The following is a 25,979-nucleotide window of genomic DNA, read 5'->3' as shown; positions in this document are numbered from 1 at the left end:
AAACCCAGGTCAAATTTCTACTCTGTTCTCCTAGCACCACAGACATCCACAGTCACCACGGCAAATGCAAGTTAAAAAGAAGAGTGCTAGCCAGGCATGGTGGATCACGTCTGTAATCCCAGAACTTTGGGAGGCCAAGACAGGCGGTTCACGAGGTCAGTAGTTTGAGACCAGCCTGGCCAACACGGTGAAACCCCATCTCTACTAAAAATACAAAAATTAGCTGGGCAAGGTAGCAGGCACCTGTAGTCCCAGCTACTTGGCAGGCTGAGGCAGGAGAATCGTCTAAACCTGGGAGGCAGAGGTTGCAGTGAGTTGAGATCACGCCACTGCCCTCCAGCCTGGGCAACAAAGCAAGACTCAGTCAAAAAAAAAAAAAGAGTGCTGCCCAGGAGTTAGCTCCCACCCAGAATTTACTATGATATTTTGGCTTTTTAAGTTTTTAAAGTTTTTTTAGAAGCCTTTTTAAAAATTTGTTTAAAGTTTTCTTACAAGTTCCACCAGAAGTATTTGCTTAGTTTGACAATCATAAAAATTTTTATCGAAAACAGGACAATTCAAATTTCTACTCAGAGGTGACCTTAGAGACGATCTAGTCCAACGTCCTCAATTAGGAGACATAAGTAGAAGGTCCAGAGAGGTTTGGTGACTAGCCCGAGATCATATAGGTTACCAACAGAAGCAAGGTTAATTCCTACATTAATAACTAGTTCATGACTCCTTCCCCTACCTCATGCCTCATTTCCTTTCAGTACTTAATGACCATGTTAAGACATGACCCACCTGTATATACAAACAACAAATAACACAGGACTGTTAGTGGGGTTTCCTTTCCAGAGTGAAAACTGTCTAGAAAAGCAAGAAGCAGTCTTAGAGATGACAATGTCACAGTCCTTACTTGAGAAATAAAGAAACTGGAGCCAAAGAGTTCAAGACTTTCCCCAAAATTACACATTTAGAACTATGTGTGAAATACTTAAAATGGGCTTTATTCTTCCTAATCCTAACTTGCAAAGATAAATGCCACCCTTCTAGTGAGTTCTAAGTAACAAAAACATATAATTCTGACTTGGGAAATGTTTCAATGATTCACTGAAGTTGGCATCATGTATTTGTTTTTAATACCTGGCATTCTCCTTTAATAGACAGATGCGGAAATCAATAGCTCCAAAAAAGCTGGCCCACCAAGAATAAAGAAATTATCGGCCGGTCGCAGTGGCTCATGCCTGTAATCCTAGCACTTTGGGAGGCCAAGGCGGGTGGATCACCAGAGGTTAGGAGTTCAAGACTAGCCTGGCCAACATGGTAAAACCCCCTCTCTACTAAAAATACAAAAAATTAGCCAGGTGTGATGGCGCATGCCTGTAAGCTGAGGGGAATGCTGAGGCAGGAGAACTGCTTGAACCCAGGGGGCAGAGGTTGCAGTGAGCCGAGATTGCGCCACTTCACTCCAGCCTGGGTGAAAGACGTGACTCTGTCTCAAAAAAAAAAAAAAAAAGAAAAAAAAAGAAATTATCAAAGTGGATTAAGAAGCAATAAAACTATGCCAGGCGCAGTGGCTCACGCCTGTAATCCTGGCAAAACCCTGTCTCCACTAAAAATACAAAAATTGGCTAGGCGTAGTGGCGGGCACCTGTAATCCCAGCTACTCAGGAGGCTGAGGCAGGAGAGTCACTTGAATCCGGGAAGTGGAGGTCGCAGTGAGCCGAGATCGCGCCACTGCATTCCAGCCTGGGTGACAGAGCAAGACTCTGTCTCAAAAAAAAAAAAAAAAAAAAAAAAAAAAAAAGGAAGAAAAGAAAAGAAAGGTTACGTTCTAAAAAAAAAAAAAAAAAAAAAAAAATTCATAGGTTTTTGTTCTAGTTCAATGCATTAGAATTAAGCTTTTTATCTACATGTAGGCATGCACTATCTGAGCCTCTTAATATTTCAGTCTATCTGAAAGAAACATTTTAAATTTTTAAAATTTTTTTGCAGAGAAACCTCTACAAACTTGCATGTACAGAGCTCGAGACTAGTTCTGAATCGTTACTAAGTGGTACTGATACAAGGCAAGTTATTTTGTTTGCCTTTGTAAATATTTTAGAAAGATAATTAAATAGATAGTAAAGGGTTATTCATTGGTGGCTTCTTGTTTTCTCTTTAGAATAATGAGACATACTTTTGGAAAGCATGGCTTACTTGAATAAAATGATATAATTTCCCCCTCTTTGATTAGGAGAGAAGGTAGGGAGAAAGAATGAAAGAAGGGGCAGGGAGCATGCTGTCTTTTTATCTGACACCATAGCCATAGGGCTAGGAAGATGTGCCATGCTTCTTTCAAATCTAAGGTATGTATGCAGTTACAATCCTGATTTGAAAGCCAGTCATAAAATTTACTTGTTTTTAAAGTACACTCTATGGGTTAAAAACCAACAATCTCTGTAAGATATGTATCAAGGATGAATGAACCATTTATAAATGGGACCTTTTCTGTGGTTTTGATTAAATGTCTACATGTGGTGGCCATGCACAGTGGCTCGTGCCTGTCATCTCAGCTCTCTGGGAGGCCAAGGTGGGAGGATCACTTGAGCCCAGGAGTTTGAGATCAGCCTGGGCAACACAGGAGACTCCATCTCTACAAAAAAATAATAATAATTTTATTTATTTTTTTTTTTGAGACAGAGTCTCGCTCTGTCGCCCAGGCTGGAGTGCAGTGGCACTATCTTGGCTCACTGCAAGCTCTGCCTCCCGGGTTCACGCCATTCTCCTGCCTCAGCCTCCCGAGTAGCTGGGACTACAGGCGCCCACCACGACGCCTAGCTAATTTTTTATACAAAAAATAAAAACAATTTTAAAAAATTAGCTAGGCGTGGTAGCATGCACTGAGGTCTGAGGTCTCAGCTGCCCAGGAGGCTGAGGTGGGAAGATCACTTGAGCCCAGGAGGTGAGACTGCAGTGAGCCACACTCATGCCACTGTACTCCAACTTGGGCAACAAAGAGAGACCCTGTCTATTTAAAAAAAAAAAAAAAAGTTTACATGTATATACAGGCTCAAGTTGGGGGCCTGTGGGAAGATAAGATGGGAGTGGAAAGCAGAGGGATTATTTTATTTTTATTAGGAAAATGTCCTAATAAAAGAGAAGAGTATAATGAACCCATCCCCCAGCTTCAACATTTTGCCAATCTTGCTTGTCTACCCTGCCCCCACACAGTTATTTGTTTATTGTTTGTCTTCCTGTAGCATTTTAAAGCAAACCACTTCATTTGTAAATACTTCAGTGGGTAGAAAGATAACATTTTTTTTTTTTGAGACAAGTCTCACTCCATCGCCCAGGAGTGCAGTGGCGCAATCTCAGCTCACTGCAACCTCCGCCTCCTGGGTTCAAGCAATTCTCTTGCCTCAGCCTCCCGAGCAGCTGGGATTACAGGTGCATACCACCACAACTGGCTAAATTTGTACTTTTAGTAGAGACAGGGTTTCATCATGTTGGCCAAGCTGGTCTCGAACTCCTGACCTCAAATGATCCACTCGCTTCAGCCTCCCAAAGTGTTGGGAATACAGGCGTGAGCCACTGCACCCAGCCAGAAAGATAACCTTTTAACAGAATCTCAAGATATTGCCTCACTTCCGAGTTGAAGAAAACTTTGAGGTCAAGCAATCCAGTGTCTTTCAAAACACTTTCGACTGAGATCCACAGTAAGAAACATATTTTACATCACAACTCACTATACCTACCCATAAATTCTATATGTTGAAAATAATCTTTTGGCTGGGCGCGGTGGCTCACGCCTATAATCCCAGCACTTTGGGAGGCCGAGGCAGGCGGATCACTTGAGCCCAAGAGTTTGAGACCAGCCTGCCCAACATGGCAAAAACCCATCTCTGCTAAAAATACAAAAATTAGCCTGGCGTGGTGGTGCGTACCTGTGGTCCCAGCTACTCCGGAGGCTGAGGCTCAAGAATCACTTGAACCTAGGAGGCAGAGGTTGCAGTGAACCGAAATCTCACCACTGCACTCCAGCCTGGGCGACAGAGTGAGACTCTGTCTTGAAAATAATAATAGCTTTTTAAGAAACATTACATACTTACCCTCTCAAACTGATTTCACAACCATGGAGAGGTTGCAACCCACCATTATCTTTCCTACTTCAGATGGAGGCTGGAATGGGCCCTGTCCTGCCCCATGTCAGAGATACCTCCACATCCAAACCCAAGTTCTCTCTAACACTCACCCAAACCAGCAGACCCACTTATAAAATATTTCACCATCATCCATAGACATCCTCAGCCCCAGAACTAATTTTAAAGGAAGTACGACGATAAAAAGTTGTAATTCAAAAAATACTAAAATGATCAAAGCTTTCAGGCTTTAATGATCTTTTGAAATAATCAAGGGTTTGGAAGATTAATGATAGAAAAAATATGACATATATTACAAAAGTGAACTGCCTGATAAATAGCTTTCCAAATGTACAGTGCTCATGAGTGAAGACTGCATGCTGACCCTGTGTGTCTGGGGCAGAAACAATCAAGCAAGATGGACACCCACTGACAGCAAGGCAGTGCAGCCACCCCTCAAACATGAAGACAAGTTACAAATGAGAACTTTGCCAAAAAGCTGGTATCATCCCTAACAAAAGTGGAACTGTTATTGATTTATATACTTTTTCACTCAAAGTGTATGTGGGACAGAATGCATCTGGAAGAGGCAAAAACCTAACCAAATGCACCTCTGCTATGCTAAGGACAGAAAGCACTCAGAAAGATGGCGGAACCTTGTTCTTTTTTTTTTTTTAAGACAGAGCCTCATTCTGTTACCCAGGCTGGAGTGCAATGGCGCAATCCTAGCTCACTGCAACCTCTGCCTCTTGGGTTCAAGCGACTCGAGTGCCTTAGCTTCCCGAGTAGCTGGGGCTACAGTGATGCAGCACCAGGCCCAGCTAATCCAATTTTTTTTTTTTTTTTTGAGATGGAGTCTTGCTCTGTTGCCCAGGTTGGAGTGCAGTGGCCTGATCTCAGCTCACTGCAACCTCTGCCTCCCAGGTTCAAGTTATTCTCCTGCCTCAGCCTCCCAAGTAGCTGGAACTACAGGCACGCATCACCATGCTCAGCTAATTTTTGTAGTTTTAGTAGAGACAGGGTTTTACCACGTTGGCCAGGCTGGTCTCGAACTCCTGACCTCAAGTGATCCAGCTGCCTCTGCCTCCCAAAGTGCTGAGACTAGCGGCATGAGCCACCATGCCTGGCCTACCTTGTTCTTATTAGACACTTGAAAAAAATCCTACCTTTTCACAGAAAATTAAAATTCATTCCTAACATACATGAAAAACAGGCTTTTTACTACACAAGGTTATTAAAACATAAAAAGTTTTCTTCATGCAGTTATTTCACAGTACTTAGTGTTTGGGGATGCTATACTTACAAGGTAAATTAGCTTCAAGTTCTGCAACCTCTGTAGAAACAAAGAAATTATTATTAATATTAGTCAATTACTCCACATAAAATCACCAGTTCTAAATTGGCAATTTCCTCTAGAACACTGAATTAAAAAAAAAAAAATGGATGAACTGAATAAAACCTGGTCTAAAGTTTAGACTTTAAGCCATTTAGCTGCTTTCGATATACAAAGTGACTTGCAGAATGCCAACAAATTCAGTCAAAAGTCCTTGAATATTCACTTTAATGTAAAAGAAAAACATTTTAAATTAACATAGAAATGACCTATAGGTAGCCAGTCACTACAGTGTTTTTAAAAGTGGTTCCAAGTACTGGAATGATTCCTCTCAAAATCTGATCTATATGCACCTTGTGTCTATGTCTGTTCCCAGTGCTATCTTCCAGTTACCCCCTCATAGCTGCATTTCTTGGCCCCAGTCCTCTGCCCCAGGGCCTCGGACATCGAAGTCCCTCTTCTACAAGCCATTCATTTGGTGTTTAAGCCCAGCACCCCCTCTGCAGGACAAAACTGCAAACCCCCGCCACAATCCTGCTTACCACTTCTATTCAACACAGTATTAGAAGTCTAAACCAGAGCAATCAGGCAAGAAAAACAAATAAAAGGCATCTAAACTAGAAAAAAAGAAAGAAAATTATCCCAGTTTCAGGTGACATGATCCTATATGCAGAAAGCCCTAAAGACTGCCCCCCCTTCCCCGCACACACACCCACTTTAGAATAAAATGGTTGGGAATAAATTTAAGGAGATAAAAGATCTGTATACTGAAAACTGTAAAACATTGATGAAAGACATTAAAGAAGACACAAATAAATATATGGAAAGATATACTATGTTCATATATTTGAAGAATTAATATTGTTAAAATGTCCATCCTACCCAAAGCAATCTACAGATTTAATGCAATCCCTATCAAAATTCCAATGGCATTTTTCACAGAAATTAAAAAAACAATTCTAAAATTTGTCTGGAATCACAAAACACCCTGAAAAACCAAAGCAACTTGAGAAAGAACAAAGTTGTAAGCATCACACTTTCTGATTTCAAGCTATAGAAATCAAAATAGCACAGTACTGGCATAAAAACAGACACATAGAACAGAAAAGAGTCCAGAAGTAAACTTAAGCATATAAAAGTCAACTAATTTATGACACAGGTACCAAGAAAACACCATGGGGAAAGGATAGCTCCTTCAATAAATGGTGTTGGGAAAACTGGATATTCACATGCAAGGGAATAAAACTGGCTCCTTATCTTATACCATACATGAAAAATCAACTCAAAATGAATTAAAGACTTAAATGTAAGACCTGAAAGTATAAAACTCCTAGAAGAAAAGATAGGGAATAAGTTCCTTGACATGGGCCTTGGCAATGATTTTTTTGATATCACACCAAAAGCTCAGAGAACAAAAGCAAAAATAAGCAAGTGGGATTACATCAAACTAAAAACCTTCTGTACAATAAAGGAAACAATCAGCGGAATAAAAAGGCAGCCTATGTGCCAGGCATGGTGGCTCACACCTGTAATCCCAATACTTTGTGAGGTCAGGTGGGTAGATAGCTTGAGCCCAGGAGTTTAAAGACCTACCTGGGCAACATGGCAAAACCTTTTTTTTTTTTTTTAATAAAATATACAAAAATTAATGGGGTGTGGTGGCACACACCTATAGTCCCAACTGCTCAAGATACTGAAGTGGGAGGATCACCTGAGCCTGGGAAGTTGAGGCTGCAGTGAGCCGGGACCACACCACTGCACTCTACACCACTCACTCTAGGTGACAGAGTGAGACCCCGTCTCAAAAAAAAAAAAAAAAAAAAAAAAAAGAAAGAAAAGGTAGTCTATGAATTGGGAGAAAATATTTACAAATCATATATTCGAAAACAGATTAATATCTAAAATATGTAAGGAAATCACACAACTCACTCAATAGCAAAAAGAAAATTAAAAATGGGCAAAAAACATGAATAGACATATCTCCAAAGAAGAAATAAAAATGGCCAACAGATATATGCAAAGGTGCTCAACATCACTGAACATCAGGGAAATACACATCAAAATCATGAGACATCACCTCACACCTGTTAGAATGGCTGCTATCAAAAAGAGATAAATGTTGGCAAGAAGGTGGAAAAAGAGAACCCTTGTATACTGATAGCAGAGCTGTTAACTTGGTATAGCCATTATGGAAAACAGTATGGAAGTTCCACACAAAAATTAAAAATACAACTACCATATCACCCAGCAATCCCACTCTGGTTATCTACCCAAAGATAACAAAATCAGTATGTGGAACAGATATCTGTGCTTCCATATTCATTGGAGCATTATTCACAATAGGCAAAATATGGAAATAACCTAAGCGTCACTGACAACTGGATAAAGAAATTGTGGTATACACAGTATATATGTTGGAACATTGTTCAGCCTTAAAAAAGAGATCCTGTCATTTGGGTAATCTAGACATGGGTAAATCTAGACATTATGCTATATAAAATAAGCCAGACACACGAAGACAAATACTACATGATCTTACATATATGTAGAATCTAAAGTCAAAATGAAGAAACAGAAAACGGTGGTGACTAGGGCATGGGAGTGGGGAAGGGGGCAGAATGCGGGGGATACAAAGTTATAGTTATACAGAACGAATAAGTCTAGAGATCTAAAGTACAGCATGATGACTACAGTTCATAAATATTGTTTTATATGCTGGAAATTTGCCAACAGGGTAGATTCGGGTGTTACCATTTACCATATGAGAAGATGAATATATTAATTCACCTGACTGTAGTAAACAACCTACTACTATGTTTATCAAAGCAGCATATTGGACCAGGCACTGTGGCTAATGCCTGTAATTCCAGTGCTTGGGGAGGCCGAGGCAGGAGGATTGCTTCAGGTCAGGAGTTTGAGACCGGCCTGGGCAACAGTGAGACCACCATCTCTTTTTTTTTTTTTTTTGCCTTTTCCCACAACCTCCCAACCTCTTCAAACAAACAAACAAAAAAGAGTCAGTCATGGTGGTGCACGCCTGTAGTCCCAACTACTCAGGAGTTTGAGGTGGGAAGATCACTTGAATCCAGGAGTTTGAGGTTATAATGAGCAATTATCGCCTCATTGTGCTCCAGCCTGGGCAACAAAGTGAGACCCTGTCTCAAAAAAAAAAAATATATTCTTGTTGTATACCTTATTTACAATAAACAGCTAATTAATTAAAAACAAAAACCTGCAGTTTAGCAGGGCATGGGGAAGGGTACCCTCTGAAATAACTGACCCGGCAAAGTCCTCTGTGCCTCAGACAGAAAGCAGTGTGCTCTGGGGTCTTTGGGACAGGGAGATTCTCTCCAGCTGTGGGGACTAAGGAAAGAGGAAGTTTCTGAGTTGGGCTTTGGTAAGTAAGTAAAATTTAGTCCTGCAGAGTTAGGGGAAAAGAGGAGTATTCCAAGCAGATAAATTAGCAATGTGCGGAAAGCACAGTGCACGGAAAAGCACAGAAACCAGACAGCATCCAGTGTGGCCAGAACAAAGGTCCCAAAACAACAGCAGAGCACTGGGAAACAAAGCAGAAAAATAGAAATAGGAGCGTGGAGAGAGCCATTGGAGATTTCTGAACAGAAGTTTCTAAACTTTGCCTGAAGAGGACAACCTTAAAAGGGCAAAGTGGAGGCCAGGTGACCTAAGAGATGGGCAGCAAGCACCTGGCAAAGGCAGAAAAGTGCGGGGGCTTCAGAGCAAACAGAATGGAGAGGTTCCAGCAACTGTGAGTGGGTGGAGGAGGTCAAAGATGGCACCCAGGGGTGATGTGCCGGGATGTGGGAGTGCCAGAAAGCCACGAGAGACAAAGAGGAGGAGTAGGGGAGGGGGAGGAAGAGGAAGAGTAGGGGAGGGGGAAGAAGAGGAGAACAAGGCTGGGGGCACAATGAGGGCAAAGGTGAGGGGTTCCTGCAAAGTGATGCCACCTGTCATCATGAGATTGGGTAAGGTCAACAAAACGGAGAAAAAAGAACCTTGGAGAAAGCAATGGCCAAGGAACAGGGAAAGTTACAGATGAGAAACATGCCAAAAAGCAGGACAGCCATTGGGAACGTGGTGATTCAGTGAAAGAGCACAGAGTGTCCAAGGGGAAAGGCCATTGGAAGTGGATCAGACCTTGCTAATTCGCATTCAAAACAGCAGGAAAGCAGGAAGAGAGATGGAACCCAGAGTACAAAGTGAAGAAGCAAATGTGTGGTCAAAATAGCTGCAGCACAATTCCTTCAAGAAGTGAAGTGGGGAAAGGCGGCAAGGGGAAGGGGCAGTGGAGGCCAGAATGCTCGCAAAGCTGACCACCGAGTGGAGGAATGAGAAGGCTAGCTGAGGGCTCTACTCCGAGGCTCAGGGTTCAGGAGACCTGCAGGCCTCTGATCTCAGCTATTTACATGCTACAACTAAGCACCTGTGTAGAGGCACGTGGCCCATTAAATGCACTCCTTCTAGGACCCAGGTATATGGAATGGGCACCAAAGGTGAAGACAGACAGTGGAGAAGCTAGAGAAAGGGAGAGGCCCGCCCACAGCCGCTCCCTCTCGGGGCCAGGACATGTTCTGGACAGGGCAAGCTTCTCACACTGAGAAAAAGAGCAGATCTCTTCAGCGGAGCTGAGTGTGGGGAGAAGAGGAGAAACAGTTCACCCACTTGCCATGATTAGAAATAGAGCAAGTTCTGTGACTAAATACAACCCTGGGAGCCTATCTTCCTGGCAGTCTTATGTGGTGGCCCCTACATTAAAAAACATTCCCTTGACTGGGTGTGGTGGCTCACACCTATAATCCCAGCACTTTGGGAGGCTAAGGCAGGAGGATCGCTTGAAGCCAGGAGTTTCATATCAGCTTGGGTAACATACTGAGACTCTGTCGCTACAAAAACGTAAAATATATACATATATTTACTTAACAAAATATAATGATGGTGATCCTAGGAAAGGTTCACCATTATTCTTCTCATGCCCACACTGATACATAGCTGTCTTTCCGATGGGCCAGATTTTGCCCTTCCTTAGAGCAATGTGTGGGAAAGGCAGAGGATAGAGAAAGACAACAGAACCTCGGACCACAGCACCCAACACTGGTCACATCTGACAGGTGTGACCTACACAGGTGAAGAGCAAATGAGTTGTTCATAGTGATCACTTTTAAATAAGGGTTACCTATATAATTAAACTTGATCTTAAAGCAAATACTAACATTTTATTCTGTATTATTTATATTTTGTTGATTAGAATTTACAAGAAACTGTTCTTGAGGGCCCTTCTTTTGAGAGATTGATGCTGGCCACTGGAATCCAGCTTTCCCTGGCGTGACTCTGGAAGTGGCCCAAGCCACCTCAGTAGAGGGTGGTAACTCCTGTCATCCAGCTTTTCCTACGGGAATTTAGAAATGTGTCCAGACGGCATGGTAAGCAACTGTGGATTGTAAGCAGAGGGGCCAGCATGACAGAAGCAAAAGGTTCAAGAGGACAGTCTAGTGACAAGGGAAGAGGTGAGGTCTGGGCACAGACGGACAATGAGGAGTGAGGCCACTGACCAGTGCTAAGACTGTGATGTGGTAGGGCGGAGGAGTGGGAAGAAATGGGCAACAGAGCCAGGCCCCTTCTCCTACAGGGATAGGGGTGCAGGAGCAAGAGGCACTCAGGGGCCAGCAAAGTGACAGCCAGGAAGATGCCAGACAACACCTGATAAAGAAAGGAACGGAAGCCCTGGCTGCACATTCGTCACTTGGGGAGTGTTTTGCTGGTTTGACATTTGACAGCTTTGTCAGGGACCAATTTACATACTGTAAAATAGACCCATTTTAAGTAAATGATTCAATAAATTGTAGTAAATTTTGGAGCTATGTATCCATCACCACAATCTAGTACCTGCTGAGCTTTTAAAAATCCTAATGCCCCAGCCCTAACCTTGACCAATTATATCAAGAGTTTCAGGTAGAACTTAGGTCTCTGAATTTTCAAAATTTTCTCCCAGGGCTGGGCGCAGTGGCTCATGCCTATAATTCCAGCACTTTGGGAGGCTGAGGAGGGCAGATCGCATGCATGAGCTCAGGAGTTTGAGACCAGCCTGGGCAACGTGGCGAAACCTTGTCTCTACAAAAGATATAAAAATTAGCCAGGCATGGTGGCATGCACCTGTACTCCCAGCTACTCAGGAGGCTGAAGTGGGAGGATCACTTGAGCCCGAGAGGCAGAGGTTACAGTGTGCTGAGATCATGCCGCTGCACTCCAGCCTGGGTGACAGACTAAGGCCCTGTCTCAGAAAAAAAAAAAAAAAAAAGAATTCGAATTCCAAGATGAGCATCAGGCGTTCGGTGCAATTCACTCACGGAAGGAGGACAGGCTGAGGGAGCTCCTGGACCCAGCCTACCAATGATCCCACCACAGTCAGAGTCCCCGCAGGCTTCTGGTCCAAGAGACAGTGCAAGCAAGGACTACAATCCTGGGGCACAGGATTTCAATAAAGATGCTTGGCATTTTAGTTCCACCGGGGCAGAAAATAAGCCAGGCACGCTCCCACAGTGCTCCTCTCAGGAAGTTGTCACAAATGACAAGAAGTTCTGCCGCACTTCCAATGAGGGCAAATCAGAATTCACTAACATCAACAGTTATCACCTTAGAGTCAAGGTACAATAAGACTATTAGCAAAGCTTGGCAGCCTCTGGGCAAAGCAGTGGCCCTTCTCTGCACACCCTCACCACCTGAAGAATGCCACCCACCTACAAGGTAATGAGAAATGAAGATACTTTTAAAACTGCTCAAGTCTTGCCTATTCCAAGATGTGACCTGGCATTTCTGGGAGGCACCTGGCTGACACCTTGCACAATTCCGTGGCTGCATAACTTCCTTCTGCTAGATTAGACTCTTTTCCTTTCTAACTAAAGATCAAACCACAGGACCCATTTGAAGCATGACTACACTGAAATATCAGATTGCAAAATCCACCTGATCACCACAGAGGCCCCCGCACAGCAAGTACTCACCTTCTCCTGCCCTGGCCCTAACACAGGGCTCCTGCTGGCTCCTTGCCGCCTGCTCCCTGACCCTGCATACCCTGTGGGCGGGGCCACGTAATCTGCCCCAGCCCTATGAGCTCAGTACCTGGCACTGGGGCTGGGCACACATGGGGTGCTCGGGAAAAGGGGGACACATAAGCATACTTGCCTACAGGGTGGCAGTGCCCCTGCTGTGAGTTTCCTCTAAGACCCAAGAATGTTTCTTTTCACATGGCTGGGAACTGAGGCATTCCAAAGGCGCTGTGGACTGAATTTATGCCCTCCACCCCCAAATTCATATGTTGAAGCTCTAACCCCCAATGTGATGGTATTTGGAGGTAATTAGGTTTAGATCAGATAATGGAGGTGGAGGCCTCATGATGGGACTCAAGCCGTTATTTAAAAAAAAAAAAAAAAAAACAAAGAGGGACCAGAGCTCCCCTTCTCTCCTCCATGTGAAGACACAGCCAGGAAGACGCCATCTACAAGCCAGGAAGAGCGCTCTCACCAGGAACTTGATCGTGGCCTTCCAGCCTCCACAAGGGAAACACATGCCTATTGTTTAGGCCAAACCATCTACGGTCCTTTGTTACAGCAGCCCAAGCTGACAAAGACAAAAGGCTGGTCACACAGGCAGATGACTCTTGGCAAAAGCCAGCTCCAAGCCCCATCAGACAACACTAGGCAGAGCTGCCGAGCCCTTCAACCTAGGTAGAGACAGCTGCCACTTTCCAGGTGACCTGATTACTTCCTTAAACCTGAACCACTGCCTCACAGATTTCTAGAACTAGAAGTTTTTTTCTTAGCTTCCCACTGCCTTTATGCATTAAAATCCTCAAATCCACCTTTTCTGCATGCTTCACATCTGGGAGACACTTGACTCACACACAGGGCCTCAGCCCCTCCAGAGAGAGCACCACCATGGCTGAGGCCTCACACTACAGAGTGCAGGCCCACAATGCTCCAGGCTCTGGAGGATCAAGGCTATAACTCTGAAAAGCAGTCACAGCCCCTGTAGCAGAGCCTGGTATCACTAAGAATGGAGCCCACAGGCCTCCTACCACTTACTTTGAACACAAATGCAGATGATGTCAACTTGAGCCCTCATCTATGCTTCCACAGGGTCCTCCCTGCCCACTGGGCTATGTGGTATACCTGAGGGGCTGCCAAGTTTCCTGGGGCAGCTCCACTTTAACCCTCCAACAAAGCATGTAAAGGTCAGCCCGTAGCCAACTGCCTTACATCCGCACTAGCTGGATTCCTCCCCTTGGGCCACTGTTCTAGTTTTTAAAATATGTATTGTAGCACAGAACCTCCCAGCTGCACACACTGCTAAATGCTGCGACTACCCTGACAATGTGGCATGCCACACCCTGAGCCCGCCCTGCTAGAGTTCCGCGCCAGGACACGCTGGACACAGTGGTTCCAGAAAACAGTAAATGCTTCTCTTTCTCCCCCAACACTGAAATGGGGACATGTGGCAGACTTCATGAGGGGTCCCACCTGTGACTGGACAGCTCAGGCAGACACAGGTGCCCTCACAGAGGGAGGCCCATGCATCCTAGACACTGGGAAGCTCAGGCAGATGGGTAGCCAGACCCTCCCACTGCCCCAGCCCCCATCAGCCAAAACAAGAGAAGGTTAGAAACCACCTGGGACTCAGGGGTTGATTGGGACAAGGGGTACACACAGAATCAACCCCCTTTAGCTCCTCTAACTCCAGACTTGACCCTGAAATGGCTCAATTCCAAATCCCCACATTTAACAAAGACTGACACGGGCAAAGGGTCCTGTCAGACCTCCTGGAGCCCCTTGAGGTCTTTGGGGGTCACTAACTGTATGCTGGCACTACAATGTATGTTGGGTGAACAAGTGAAAGAACAGGGAGACAGACAGGCATTGAGCTATTAGATGGAAACAGTGCCAAACTTCAGACAGATAAGAAAGCAATTAATTCTGCCCTGAGGGGTGTTTGGGGAGTAGGGGGCACCATGGACTCAGACCCTGATGGACTCAGCCACACAAAGGTTCACAGGGAATGCCAACAACAACACTGGCAATGGCCAGCCCTCCAGTCAGGCCTGGACCCAAGTCAGGGCCAGCTCAAATGCAGATCTGACTCTCTCTCCTCAGTGACCCCAGCTTCTGGAGTCAGGACAGACAGCAGCCCAAAACACTCATCATTCTACACTCTCCAGGCAATGCAGATACAAGCATCACTCCAGCTCCAGCCCAGAGGGTGCCCTCAGAACTGGACTGAGGATGCTGAGGAAATGTGGGTGTGGCTGAGGGGGGAGCCCTTGTGGCCATCTGGAGGCCTCCCCATGGCCGGCCACTCCAAAGCAGGCCACGTGTTTCCAGAGACCTGGAATCGAGCCAGGAGAGCTGACTCTGGCCTCCCATCACTGTTAAGAACTGGGCTCACTCTTTCAAGAAAAAGAAGGGGCCTCTGTTGTGCAGATACCACGGGCCCTTCCTCGCACCCCTCCCCAGGGACAAGCTCCTGCCTCCTATAAACTCAGCCCTACTGCCATGTGCACCACACCAGAGCCCACATCACAGGTGAACAAGGCAATGAGCCAGGCGCTGTGATGCAGCAGCACCCAGATCCCCTCAGTGAGGGCTGTGGGCAGGCAGCCTTCAGCAATCAGCCCTTTCAGGGATTTGGTGGCTGCACAGACGTGCACTCCACACCACACCTGTCCCAGGCAACCCTCATCTAACGACTGATGGGTGCAGAGCAGGAAGACCTGACTATCTCACCAGACCGGGGACAGCTCTGAAGGGCCGTGCTTGTGCTTGCTCTTGCTGCAGAGCAGAGGCTGTCGTGGGGCCTTCCTTGCCGCTTGAGTCTCCCTCTGCCTGCTGTTGCTTCCCTTGCCTACCCCACAGATGTTGTCCCAAAGGTACCCCTTAGTAAGGATCCTGCATGACAAACTCCCTACCTCCTCTTCAGGAAACCCAGCCTATGGCATAAAGTCCCAAAGACATATTGATACAATTTTCTACCACCTATGGATGCTCGTGAATAACACCCTTACACAAGCCATAGTACCAGGTGACAGTTCTGACTATAATAATCTTTCTGAACTCCAACACTCTACTTTTCTCAAAGTCCCAAAAGGGAGTTTGGATTTCACCTGGAAAGGATTCTCACTTTATCACCCCTCCAAGTGCCTTGCCATGCCCTCCAACAGCCACAGCAGCCTCCACAGCACCACTTCCGCCATAACTCCCCAGAGGATAGAAGGCCAGACTGCCACCAGGGTCAACAAGCCACCCACAGGCAAGCTAAACAAAGAAGCACTCTAGGGGAGGACCCCACAAGCATGAACCATCAGGCACTCTTGTTGCACTTTGTGTGTACAGCCACCTCTCTCAGATCAGGCCCTCCCTTCTCTTTACCCAACCTCCACCACAAGCCCAAACTACTCACCACTAAGCCTGGCCTGCAGCCCCTGAGGTGGGTGGAAGGAAAGGCCACGAGAGGGGAGGTTACACTGAGTTCTACTGCCATTTATCACCAGTGCTTTGGACTCTGAAACTTAATTGCCACCAGTGCCTGGGGAGGATGGAAATGGTAGCCTTAAGAGTTGGCTCTGCACTTCTCCTTCTGAGACCCTTCTTGTTCTTGATAGGTCGCACAAGGTCAAGGAACCTCAGCTGGGCCCTGTCAACCCAGCCAAACATATTTCCTTCCTTGGAGCTGGTGGGGCGCCCAGGTTGGTAGGTCTTAGTGGGCTCTGTCAGGCCCTGGAACCAGCAGAGAGCTCCAGGGTGAGCTCCTGAGCAGGGCAGGAGACATGGAGATGCAGAGCCTCCTTGAACTCTCTTTTCTGTGGACTTGCACTTCTATTCTGCTACTTTGGTTTCTGCTTGTCACATCTGCCCCTCCCAGAGCCTGTCCTACCCCAGTATGTGGGTCTGGCTGTCTTGCTGCAATAAACCTGCAAACTGGGCAAGTTTCTTAACCTGAGTCTCAGCAGTTCATGGGTAAAATGAAGCATCAATCTGGCATGGCTTTGAAAAGTCAAACTAGAATTACCCCATTAAGTGCCAAAATGTGAAATACCATTCTCACTCCACTTTCAACCAACCATCAGGCTAGATAATCCAAAACTAAGTGCAAACTCAGGGGCAGAAGGAGAATAAGAAAAAGAGTACAGGCCAGGCACAGTGGCTCATGCCTGTTAGCCCAGCATTTTGGGAGGTTGAGGCAGGCAATCACTTGAGGTCAGGAGTTTGAGACCAGCCTGGCCAACATGTTGAAACCCCGTCTCTATTAAAAATACAAAAATTGGCTGGGCCTGGTGGTGCGTGCCTGTAATTCCAGCTACTCAGGAGGCTGAGGCATGAGAATCGCTTGAACCCAGGAGGTGAAGGTTGCAGTGGGCCGAGATCGTGCCACTGCATTCTGTCTCAAAAAAGAAAAAGAGGACACTGTTAAGTCCCCACAAACCCAGTGCCCTCACAGTTCCCATTCCTTCCCCAGTTTAACAGTGATTTGTGTCTGGGAAGGCCAAGCACAGCACATTTACATACAGCAGCTCTTCTGCTGTTAGATTCTTCAGGTCACGTAAATGCCTGTAATCTCCATGTTGTCAACCTAATACAACATGAAAACAGGGAGTTCGAATACACTAATCAACTCATTGCTTTCTAGCTGCTCTACATGTAAGAAATGTAAACACTTGCTGGGTGCGGTGGCTCACACCTGTAATCCCAACACTTTGGGAGGGCCGAGGTGGGTGGATCACTGGAGCCCAGAAGTTCAAGACTAGCCTGGGCAACATAATGAAACCCCATCTCTACAAAAAAATAAAAATAAAAAAATTAAAAAACTAGCTAAGCATGGTGGTGCACGCCTGTAGTCCCAACTACTCAGGAGGCTGAGGTGACAGGATCACCTGAGCCCAGAAGGCTGAGGCTACAGTGAGCCATGATTATGCCACTGCACTCCAGGCTGGTGACAGAGTAAGAGCCTGTTTCAAAAAAAAAAAAAAAATTTTTTAAAGAAATGTAAACACTTGTTATAAAGTAAGGCCAGGCACAGTGGCTCACGTCTGTAATCCCAGCACTCTGGGAGGCAGAGGCAAAGGCAGGTGGATCACCTGAGGTCAGGAGTTCGAGACTAGCCTGGCTAACATGATGAAACTCTGTCTCTATTAATGGCCGGGCGCAGTGGCTCACACTTGTAATCCTAGCACTTTGGGAGGCTGAGGCAGGTGGATTACCTGAGGTCAGGAGTTCAAGACTAGCCTGGCTAACATGGTGAAACCTCGTCTCTATTAAGAATACAAAAATGGCCAGGCACGGTGGCTCATGCTTGTAATCCTAGCACTTTGGGAGGCCGAGGTGGGCGGATCACCTGAGGTCAGGAGCTTGAGACCAGCTTGGCCAACATGGCGAAACCCCATCTCTACTAAAAATACAAAAAATTAGCTGGACGTGGTGGCAGGCGCCTGTAATCCCAGCTACTACGGAGGCTGAGGCAGGAGAATCACTTGAACCCTGGGGGCAGAGGGTGCAGTGAGCCAAGATTGCACCACTGCACTCCAACCTGGGCGACAGAGCGAGACTCCATCTCAAAAAAAAAAAAAAAATTTGGCCAGGTGTAGTGGCTCACGCCTGTAATCCCAGCACTTTGGGAGGCCAAGGCGAGCAAATTATCTGAGGTCAGGAGTTCAAGACCAGCCTGATCAACATGGAGAAACCCCGTCTCTACTAAAAATATAAAATTAGCCAGGTGTAGTAGCGCATGCCTGTAATCCCAGCTACTCGAAAGGCTGAGGCAGGAAAATTGCTTGGCACTCCAGAGGCTGAGGCAGGAGAATTGCTTGAACCCGGGAGGCAGAGGTTGTGATGAGCCAAGATTGCGCCACCGCACTCCAGCCTGGGTGAGAGTGAGACTTTGTCTCAAAAAAATAAATAAAATACAAAGTTAACTTTATTATAATTAAGCAAATTATAATCTCCTTAAAGGCTGCAACTGTTTCTTCATCTTTTATAGGTCTTATGACCCCCAAGAAACCGACTTCAAAGCACTCGAAAATTTTAAGAGTTTGCTAAATGAATAAATGCAAAATTTACGCTCAAACATACAAATGAATGCATATCTGCATGCACGCATACTCTCATACATTTTACCAACCCTTCTCCAAGGATAAAGTTTCTCCTCACCAACATGGATAGCAGAAGTCACTAAAACTCTAGAACACTGTATGTTATTAATTCCGGGAAGAGAACTAATTTTTCACAAGACTCGCCATAGGCTTTGACCTGAATAAAACAGGAAAAGATCCTAAGAGATTACAGAATTTGACTCCTTCCCCTTTACAGAGCAGAAACTATGGTGCTGAGAATCAGAAAGAAAGGAAGATAATGGCAGCTCTGAAACCAGTCTTAGGCCTTGCTGACTCTCAGCACCTTATTCTTTCTGCTAGCATTTTGGCAGACGTGACAAAGAACATCCCAAGTGTATAAGACACACTGCAGTTTCTAATACCATCTCCCTGCAGCAGCGTGCTCATATTATCTGTGTGGTACAAGGTACTTCACTATAAGAGATAAGCAATTATATTTTAAAACCTTTTAAACAGGTATTTCTATAAGCAGTAGGTTGCTTTATATCCCCAAAGACTCTCCAGTCAAACTTCCTTTTGTTACAGGATACAAAAACAGTTCACACGAATGATCATTACCTTTAACAAGCAATTTGTCTCTCACAGAAACCCTCCGAGTCGAGTCGGACGCTGTGGTTGCTGTCCGGGACCCTTTGAGACCATCGTCACGCTTCAGTTTACTTGCTAGCGTTAGCATTACTGCTGCCTTTACCCTGAAAGACAGCAATGAAAGCAGGGTTAAGAACCAGGTCTCCAGAGACTAATTAGACATTGAGGAAAATGTACAGGTGCTTTTGTATTTTGATTTTTTCCCATAATTTAGTTATGGAAAAAATTTGTACACATTAATAAGATTGGATTCCTTCATAATACATTTGAGAAGCTCTATGCCATCCTCTATAAGCCTAACTTTTAAAATTATGAATTGATGTTTTTTAAAAAAGAGAGTCATGGCTGGGCACGGTGGCTCACAACTAATATCCCAGCACTTTGGGAGGCCAAGGTAGGAGGATTGCTTGAGCCTAAGAGCTCAAGACCAGCCTGGGCAACATGGCAAAACCCTGTCTCTACAAAAAATACAAAAAAATTAGCCAGGAGTGGTGGCATGTGCCGGTAGTCTCAGCTACTCGGGAAGCTGAGGTAGGAGGATCCCTTGAGCCTGGGAGGTTGGGGATGCAGTGAGCCGTGATTGTGCCACTGCACTCTGGCCTGTGTGACAGAGCAAGACCCTGTCTCAAAAAAAAAAAAAAAAAAAATTTAAAATTAAAAAGAGTCATGCATTTCACACTCAATGGGTGCCAGGCCCTGGGATGTGGTTGTGACAAAGCTCCCGTGGAACACAAGGTCTAGGGTGGCCTCCAAAGCTTCTCAACCAGCATGCCCTCACCAATGGGTTCCACATGAGTCCATTACTGCCCACGGGTAAGTCGGCCCTTCCCTGCTGCAGGGGATCATGCACACACATGGTACGGTCCCAGGGCCTGGCCCATCACCAAGTGCAGCAGCACAGCCTTTGGTGGAAGAGGAGCACCACTCTTTGCTCTCCTTCCTCTTTTAATAAAGGTGTGGATAGAGCCTTAATAAGCATCTTCTCATTTATTCATGCTGTGTTGCATTTACTTACATTTGTGTTTTATTTATATTTTTTGGCAATTTCAACATCAAGACTAAATTAAAATTAATGTCCCAAAGTAGACTATGTTCACTGGTGGCTTCCACCCCATCTGTTTGCAGGTTCCCCTGCTGCAAGCTCACTGGGAGGGACAACAAAGACCAAACACAGGTGATGCCCCTTGCTATCTGGGAGACGGTTGAAGAAATGCCACAATTTGTTTAAGATTTTATTTTTTAAGGGCAATTTTAAGTATACAGTAAAATTAACAGGAAGGTACAGAGATTTTCCTTATGCCCCCTGCCCCAACACATGCACATTCTCCCCTATTACCAACATCTCCCACCAGAGGGTACATTTGTTACAATTAATGAACCCACATTAACACATTATAACTCAAAGTCCACAGCTTACATTATGATCCCGCTAATTATAACAGAGTAACTATCCTCTAGACTCCGCCTTCTGTTTCTAACATAAACTGACATTAATCTTCCTCCTAACTCTTGCTTACTTTGCCACGGTCAGAGGGGGTCAATGGAACTTCTTTTGACTGAGGACAAATATTTGTCACCAGGGCCAGGTGCCGTGGCTCACGCCTGTAATCCCAGCACTTTAGGGGAACGAGACAGGTGGATCATGAGGCCAGGAGATCGAGACCACCCTGGCCAACATGGTGAAACCCCGTCTCCACTAAAATACAAAAAAATTAGCTAGGCGTGGTGGCCCACACCTGTAGTCCCAGCTAGTCGAGAGGCTGAGGCAGGAGAATCACTTGAACCCAGGAGGCAGAGGTTGCAGTGAGCTAAGATTGCACCACTGCACTCCAGCCTGGCAACAGAGTGAGACTCAAAAAAATAAAATAAAATAAAATAAAATAAATTGTCACCAGTTCAGTATTTCCATAATTTCCTTTGTTGCTTTCGTATCATTTTATTTCAACATCACTCTGATCATTTCAACAGAAAATGATCTAAAAATTCCATGTGAAAAGTTTGACCTAAGCACAGAAATTTTAGGTTGAGGCTAAGATCCTGAAAGTCAAATAAGAATACTCCTTTCCTCATCGGCATTTGAAACCATTTTTCACCCAGGTTTCTTACACAGTTTCTCACACCATCTTCTGCATATCCCCTAAAGGCTGTCAGATTTTATTTTCTATTGTTTGTACCATGAAAACAGTACAGGCCAGGCACGGTGGCTCATGCCTGTAATCCCAGCACTTTGGCAGACCGAGGCAGGTGGGTCACCTGAGGTCAGGAGTTCTAGACCAGCCTGGCCAACATGGCAAAACCCCATCTCTACTAAAAATACCAAAAAAAATTAGCTGGACGTAGTGGCGGGTACCTGTAAATCCTAGCTACTCGGGAGGCTGAGGCAGGAGAATAGGTTGAACCCGGGAGGTGGAGGTTGCAGTGATCATGCCATTGCACTCTAGCCTGGACAACAAGAGTGAAACTGCATCTCAAAAAATAAAAAAAATTAAAGAATTTTTTCAAAACGAAAACAATACATAGAATACAATCTTCTGAACTGCATAGTCTTTTCCACTAGAGGACACGGACACACACACACCCTAAACCCCTTAAGAAGCACTGGTCTAAAGGCTTCAAAGACAGCTCTGCACTTTCAGGGTCATAAGCTCTTAGAATTGCAAAGTTGGAATGGACTTCTCCCACTCCCATTCCATTTTAACATGTGGACCCCAGGACAACAGAGGCCCAGAAGGTAGGCTGCCCAAAGTCACTCAGCTGCTAGAAGCTGTCACCACAGACACACTAGTTTCCCTCTTGTGGATGACAAAAATGTTTTTTGTTTTTTGAGACAGGTCTTGCTCTGTAGCCCAGGCTGGAGTGCAGTGGCATGACTTGAGCTCAATGCAGCCTCAAACTCCCAGGTTCAAGAGATCCTCCCACCTCAGCACCCTCCACCTCCTAAAGCAGCTAGGACTACAGGCAGGCACCATCATGCCCAGGTAATTTTAAATTTTTTTGTAGAGACAGGGTTTCACCATGTTACCCGGGCTGGTCTTGAATTCCTGAGTGGAAGCAATCCATCTGCCTCAGCCTCCCAAACTGCTGGGACTACAGACGTGAGCCACCATGCCGGGCAGGAAATGTTTTTATCTCGAGTGTGGTCATGGTTTCAGACTGATCAATTACGCAATTTAAATATGGGCAGTTTAGTGTATTTCAATTACACCTCAATAAAGTTGACAAAAATGTGAAAATAAACCAACATTAGTTTCTTCATTGTTACGCCACTGTGCCATCTCCTCAGGTGGACCTCCATAAGAGCACATCTTCACAGCTTCACCCAGGACAAAGCAGCTGGGTTCAGCTGATGAAGTTACTTCACAGGAAAATAGTCACAAACACCTGTAGGGGCTTTAGCTACCACAGACAGTAGCACCATCTAGAGCCAAGCTCTCCTGCTTCAGCCCCTACCTGGAATGATCTTGTCAAAAATCCCTCACAAGGATTCCTTGTCATGGAACAGTGTTTCCCTTCCCAGCCAAGTCTGCTGCCCTGCGTGCAGACTCGAGCACATCAGTCCTGCCACATCGTCAGTGTCACCCAATTATGGACCAAAACATGCATCCATCCATCACCTGGGGGTCAGCTGGACGCACCAGATGCCTTACACAAGGACTACGAGGTCTCTGGCTGACCTTGGGAATGCAAATGAAGCAAAGAGTAAAAAATAAAAGCACAACATGCTTGAACATGAGTTCAGCAGGCAGTAACCTAGGAAAGTCAGAATGAAGAGTCCCACAGAACAGCAAGCACCAGGGCCACAGCCAGCTCCCCGAGAACCTGCACTGAAGGAGGCTCAGGGGAGCCTGGGGAGAGAGATCCCTCACACACTGAAAGGCCAACCATCAAGAAACTCTTCTGCACCACTACAGCCCGCAGGCTACGCTTAACGCTTTTATACCCCCAATCACGCCACGATGAAGTCTTCTCTGTGGGCAGAAGATGCTCCAATATTCAATTCCACTGGAAGAGTCAGATTGCTGGTTTACTATCTTCAAGTCTGTGACTTGCAACATATAAAAGAATGTAACACTGGTGCTTTGTTTTCCATAGAAAGTAATAAAAAATGTACTTCCCTAACATTCTAAGAAATCTAATATAGTGACCATCTAATTTTCTATCATGTGTATCATTTTCACATGCCACTTTAAGGATAAACCCAAGGCCTAATTTGGGAATGTTTCCATAGCTGTAAAATTAAATTTAAACCAAAGGATTCTAACAAAAAAATAAGTATTCAAACTGTCAAGAGGCTAGCTGAATACCTGCAGTTGCTTCAGAATTCTTTTCCTTCTTCAATATGCTTCAACTCTTGAAGATCTGGTTTAAAACAAAACTTCCTCTTTCCTGCAAATTACGCTCTAAGGCAGCATTTCGGTAACAGATCAGCTGTTCTGAACAGCATTCTCAGTTTCTAAATTCCACAAGTTGTAATTGGCCCAGTTAGGTTCCTCCTCTGGGTGGGACCTGCTTTCAGACGGCCCAGAGAAGAGTATCTGGTGTACAACTTACTAGTGCCATCAAGTGATATTTACTCAGCATCCCTGCAAGCAATGGCAAAACCAGGCCATGTCACTTGTGCAGGGACACCAGGGGCCAGTCAGCTCAAGGTGAGGGGGCTACTTATTTACAATTCCTTCCGAATGGAGACGTCTCAATCCAAGCATAAAGGATGGGACTGCGGGTCACTAGGGGACACTCAACTTCCCCAGCCAAAGGGGCCCCGATCAGGGCACAATAAAGTCCACATCCCACTCTTCTACAGAATGCCAGTGCCCAGGAACCTCCCGCTCGGCACAGGAGTACGCTGGTTGACTGACCATCTTTGGAGCCCAGTCCCTTTTATGTTCAGCAGTAAACCTGCCCCTTCCTGCACTGCCTACTACCTGAAAGGCAGGTATGTCCAGGTGGGGGGTCCTCAAGCCCCACAGCACTAAGCTTGGTGAGATTCTCTCAATCTCTCTCTCTCCCACCTCTATGCTCCCCCTTGCCTTCATCTCACTCCTCAGCCAGGATTCCTCTGCACCAGGCAGGCCAGTTTCCTCTTTGTTCCTTCACAACACCTTGCTCATTTCCAGAAGCTTCTGTTCAATCTGATACCCAGGTCTGGAATGCCCTCCTTCCCTTCACAAACGAACCCTATCTACCCCTTCCTTAAGGGGAAGATTCCTACCTACATCCCAACGTCTCCTCCAAGAAGCTTTCTCTGGCTATTCCAACCCATCCGGCCCCCACTTCCAGGCGGTCGGGAATGCAGAGTGGGGGGCCCAATTCTCTCCTGTGACAGATGAGGAAACTGAGCCCAGGGAGGGGAAGGCCACACCCAAGATGACACACCAGCAGAACCAGGTCTGGAACCAAGACTCTGCTGCAATAATTGTTCCAAAATGCCCTTCCTTCCTCGTCTCCTTTGCTGTGGTAAAAATTTTCCAAACTAGCCTGGCCGCCCCCAATTGCAGGTAAGCGTCCATACTTACTCTTCCCGCTGCAGGTACGAGGACAGGGCTCGAGCTGTCGCTCCCCTCACCTCCCCCGCTCCTCACGGCCTAGCGCGACTCCTGCCGCGATCGGGAGTCCAGTCCCGCTTTCTGCGGCCACGTCGAGCCGGTGACCTTGGCCAGGCGCTGGACGCCCCGCTTCCTCCGTACAAGGCAGGCAGCCGATCCCGCGAGTGGGGCGTGAGCGCGGCCAGGTCCGTGCCACGCTCGGCCCGGGGCCTGGTTCACACCAGGTGCTCGGCGCGGGCCGTCCCCCGCCGCCGCCGCGGTCACTTACTGCCGGGCGAGGCCAGCGCCCGGGCCGCCGACGCCGCCTCCGACCCCCGGCTCGCTGCCCGCGACCCGCGGCCCCTTCCCATTCACGCCGCTCGGCCTCGCGTCCGGGTGCCCGCGCGCGCCCGGTCCCCGGCGTGAGGAACCCGGCGGGCCTGAGGCGGCCCCGCCACCGCTCGCGCCCTCCGCCCGGCCCGCAGGCCAGCCCGTGCACCGGCGGCCGCACCTCGCCCCGCCGCAGAGCCGCACGGTCGCTCCTCACCTGGGCTCTCCGAGACAGGCGAGGCGGGCCCGGCGCCCAACACCATGCCCGGCCCGGGCGGCTGCTGCGAGACGCGGCCCCTCACAGCCGCACCGGCTCCCGGCGGCGGGACCGGAAGTGGTGGGGCGGGGACTCGGCAGCTCTTGCCCGCGGCTGCCGAGACAGCAGCGGGCGCTTTAAAAAAAAAATTCAAAGTCGCGAAAAACTTTATTTGGAACCAGACACGCGAACAGCGGCGTGCCTCGGTCGGGACTGGGCTGGACGACGGGCCGCTCGGACCTCGCTCATTGGCAGAGGGCGCGGCCAGGGGGCGGGCACGGATTTCGCGACCGCCGCTGATTGGCGAGTAGCGTTAGGGGCGGGGCTCCGAGTTGCCTCTGGAGCCCGAGCGCCCGAGGGCTGGGGGTTTTGCGCCTGGTTCCAGCCCGGGTTCACTCCGTGGTCTGCAGGGTTTAGGGGCTCGGAGGAGCCCAGGCTATCCTTCCCTGAAGGAGCGGCCTCCGTGGCTGGAGCTCCCGCTGTCCAGCACCGCACCTGGAGTGCAAAGGACTGGACCGGCCCCCGCAGCCCGCAGTGCAAAGGACTGGACCGGCCCCCGCAGCCTGCAGTGCGGGCGGTGAGGGAGACCGGGCGGTCAGATGCGCAAGCCATGACCAACCCCCACTGTTCTTGTCACGTCCCTTTTATTCCTTCTTTTCTCTCTTAAATGTGT

General features: G+C 46.8%; 1 protein-coding gene across 2 annotated transcripts in view; it reads right to left on the bottom strand.

The window, feature by feature from the left end:
* UBE2F (ubiquitin conjugating enzyme E2 F (putative)) overlaps positions 1-25,455 on the bottom strand; it is a 74,684-nt gene extending 49,229 nt beyond the window's left edge. The window contains exons 1-3 of one of the 2 annotated variants that reach the window (XM_030802560.1): positions 25,268-25,455; positions 19,166-19,299; positions 5,407-5,436 (exon numbers count right to left, since the gene is read on the bottom strand). In XM_030802560.1, coding sequence (XP_030658420.1) covers positions 5,407-5,436; positions 19,166-19,283 — 148 coding nt within the window. In that variant the 5' untranslated portion in view covers positions 19,284-19,299; positions 25,268-25,455. Of the gene's footprint in view, positions 1-5,406; positions 5,437-19,165; positions 19,300-24,711; positions 25,014-25,267 lie in introns of those variants that run through there. The other variant, XM_030802561.1, reaches the window with a different exon arrangement.
* Between the last annotated feature and the right edge of the window lie 524 nt (positions 25,456-25,979).

The sequence above is a fragment of the Nomascus leucogenys genome, chromosome 22a (genome assembly GCF_006542625.1).
Source record: "Nomascus leucogenys isolate Asia chromosome 22a, Asia_NLE_v1, whole genome shotgun sequence".
NCBI classification, from domain to species: Eukaryota; Metazoa; Chordata; class Mammalia; order Primates; family Hylobatidae; genus Nomascus; species Nomascus leucogenys.
The sequence above is the reverse complement of the archived record's forward strand: the minus strand, read 5'-3'. Positions and strand labels throughout refer to the sequence as shown.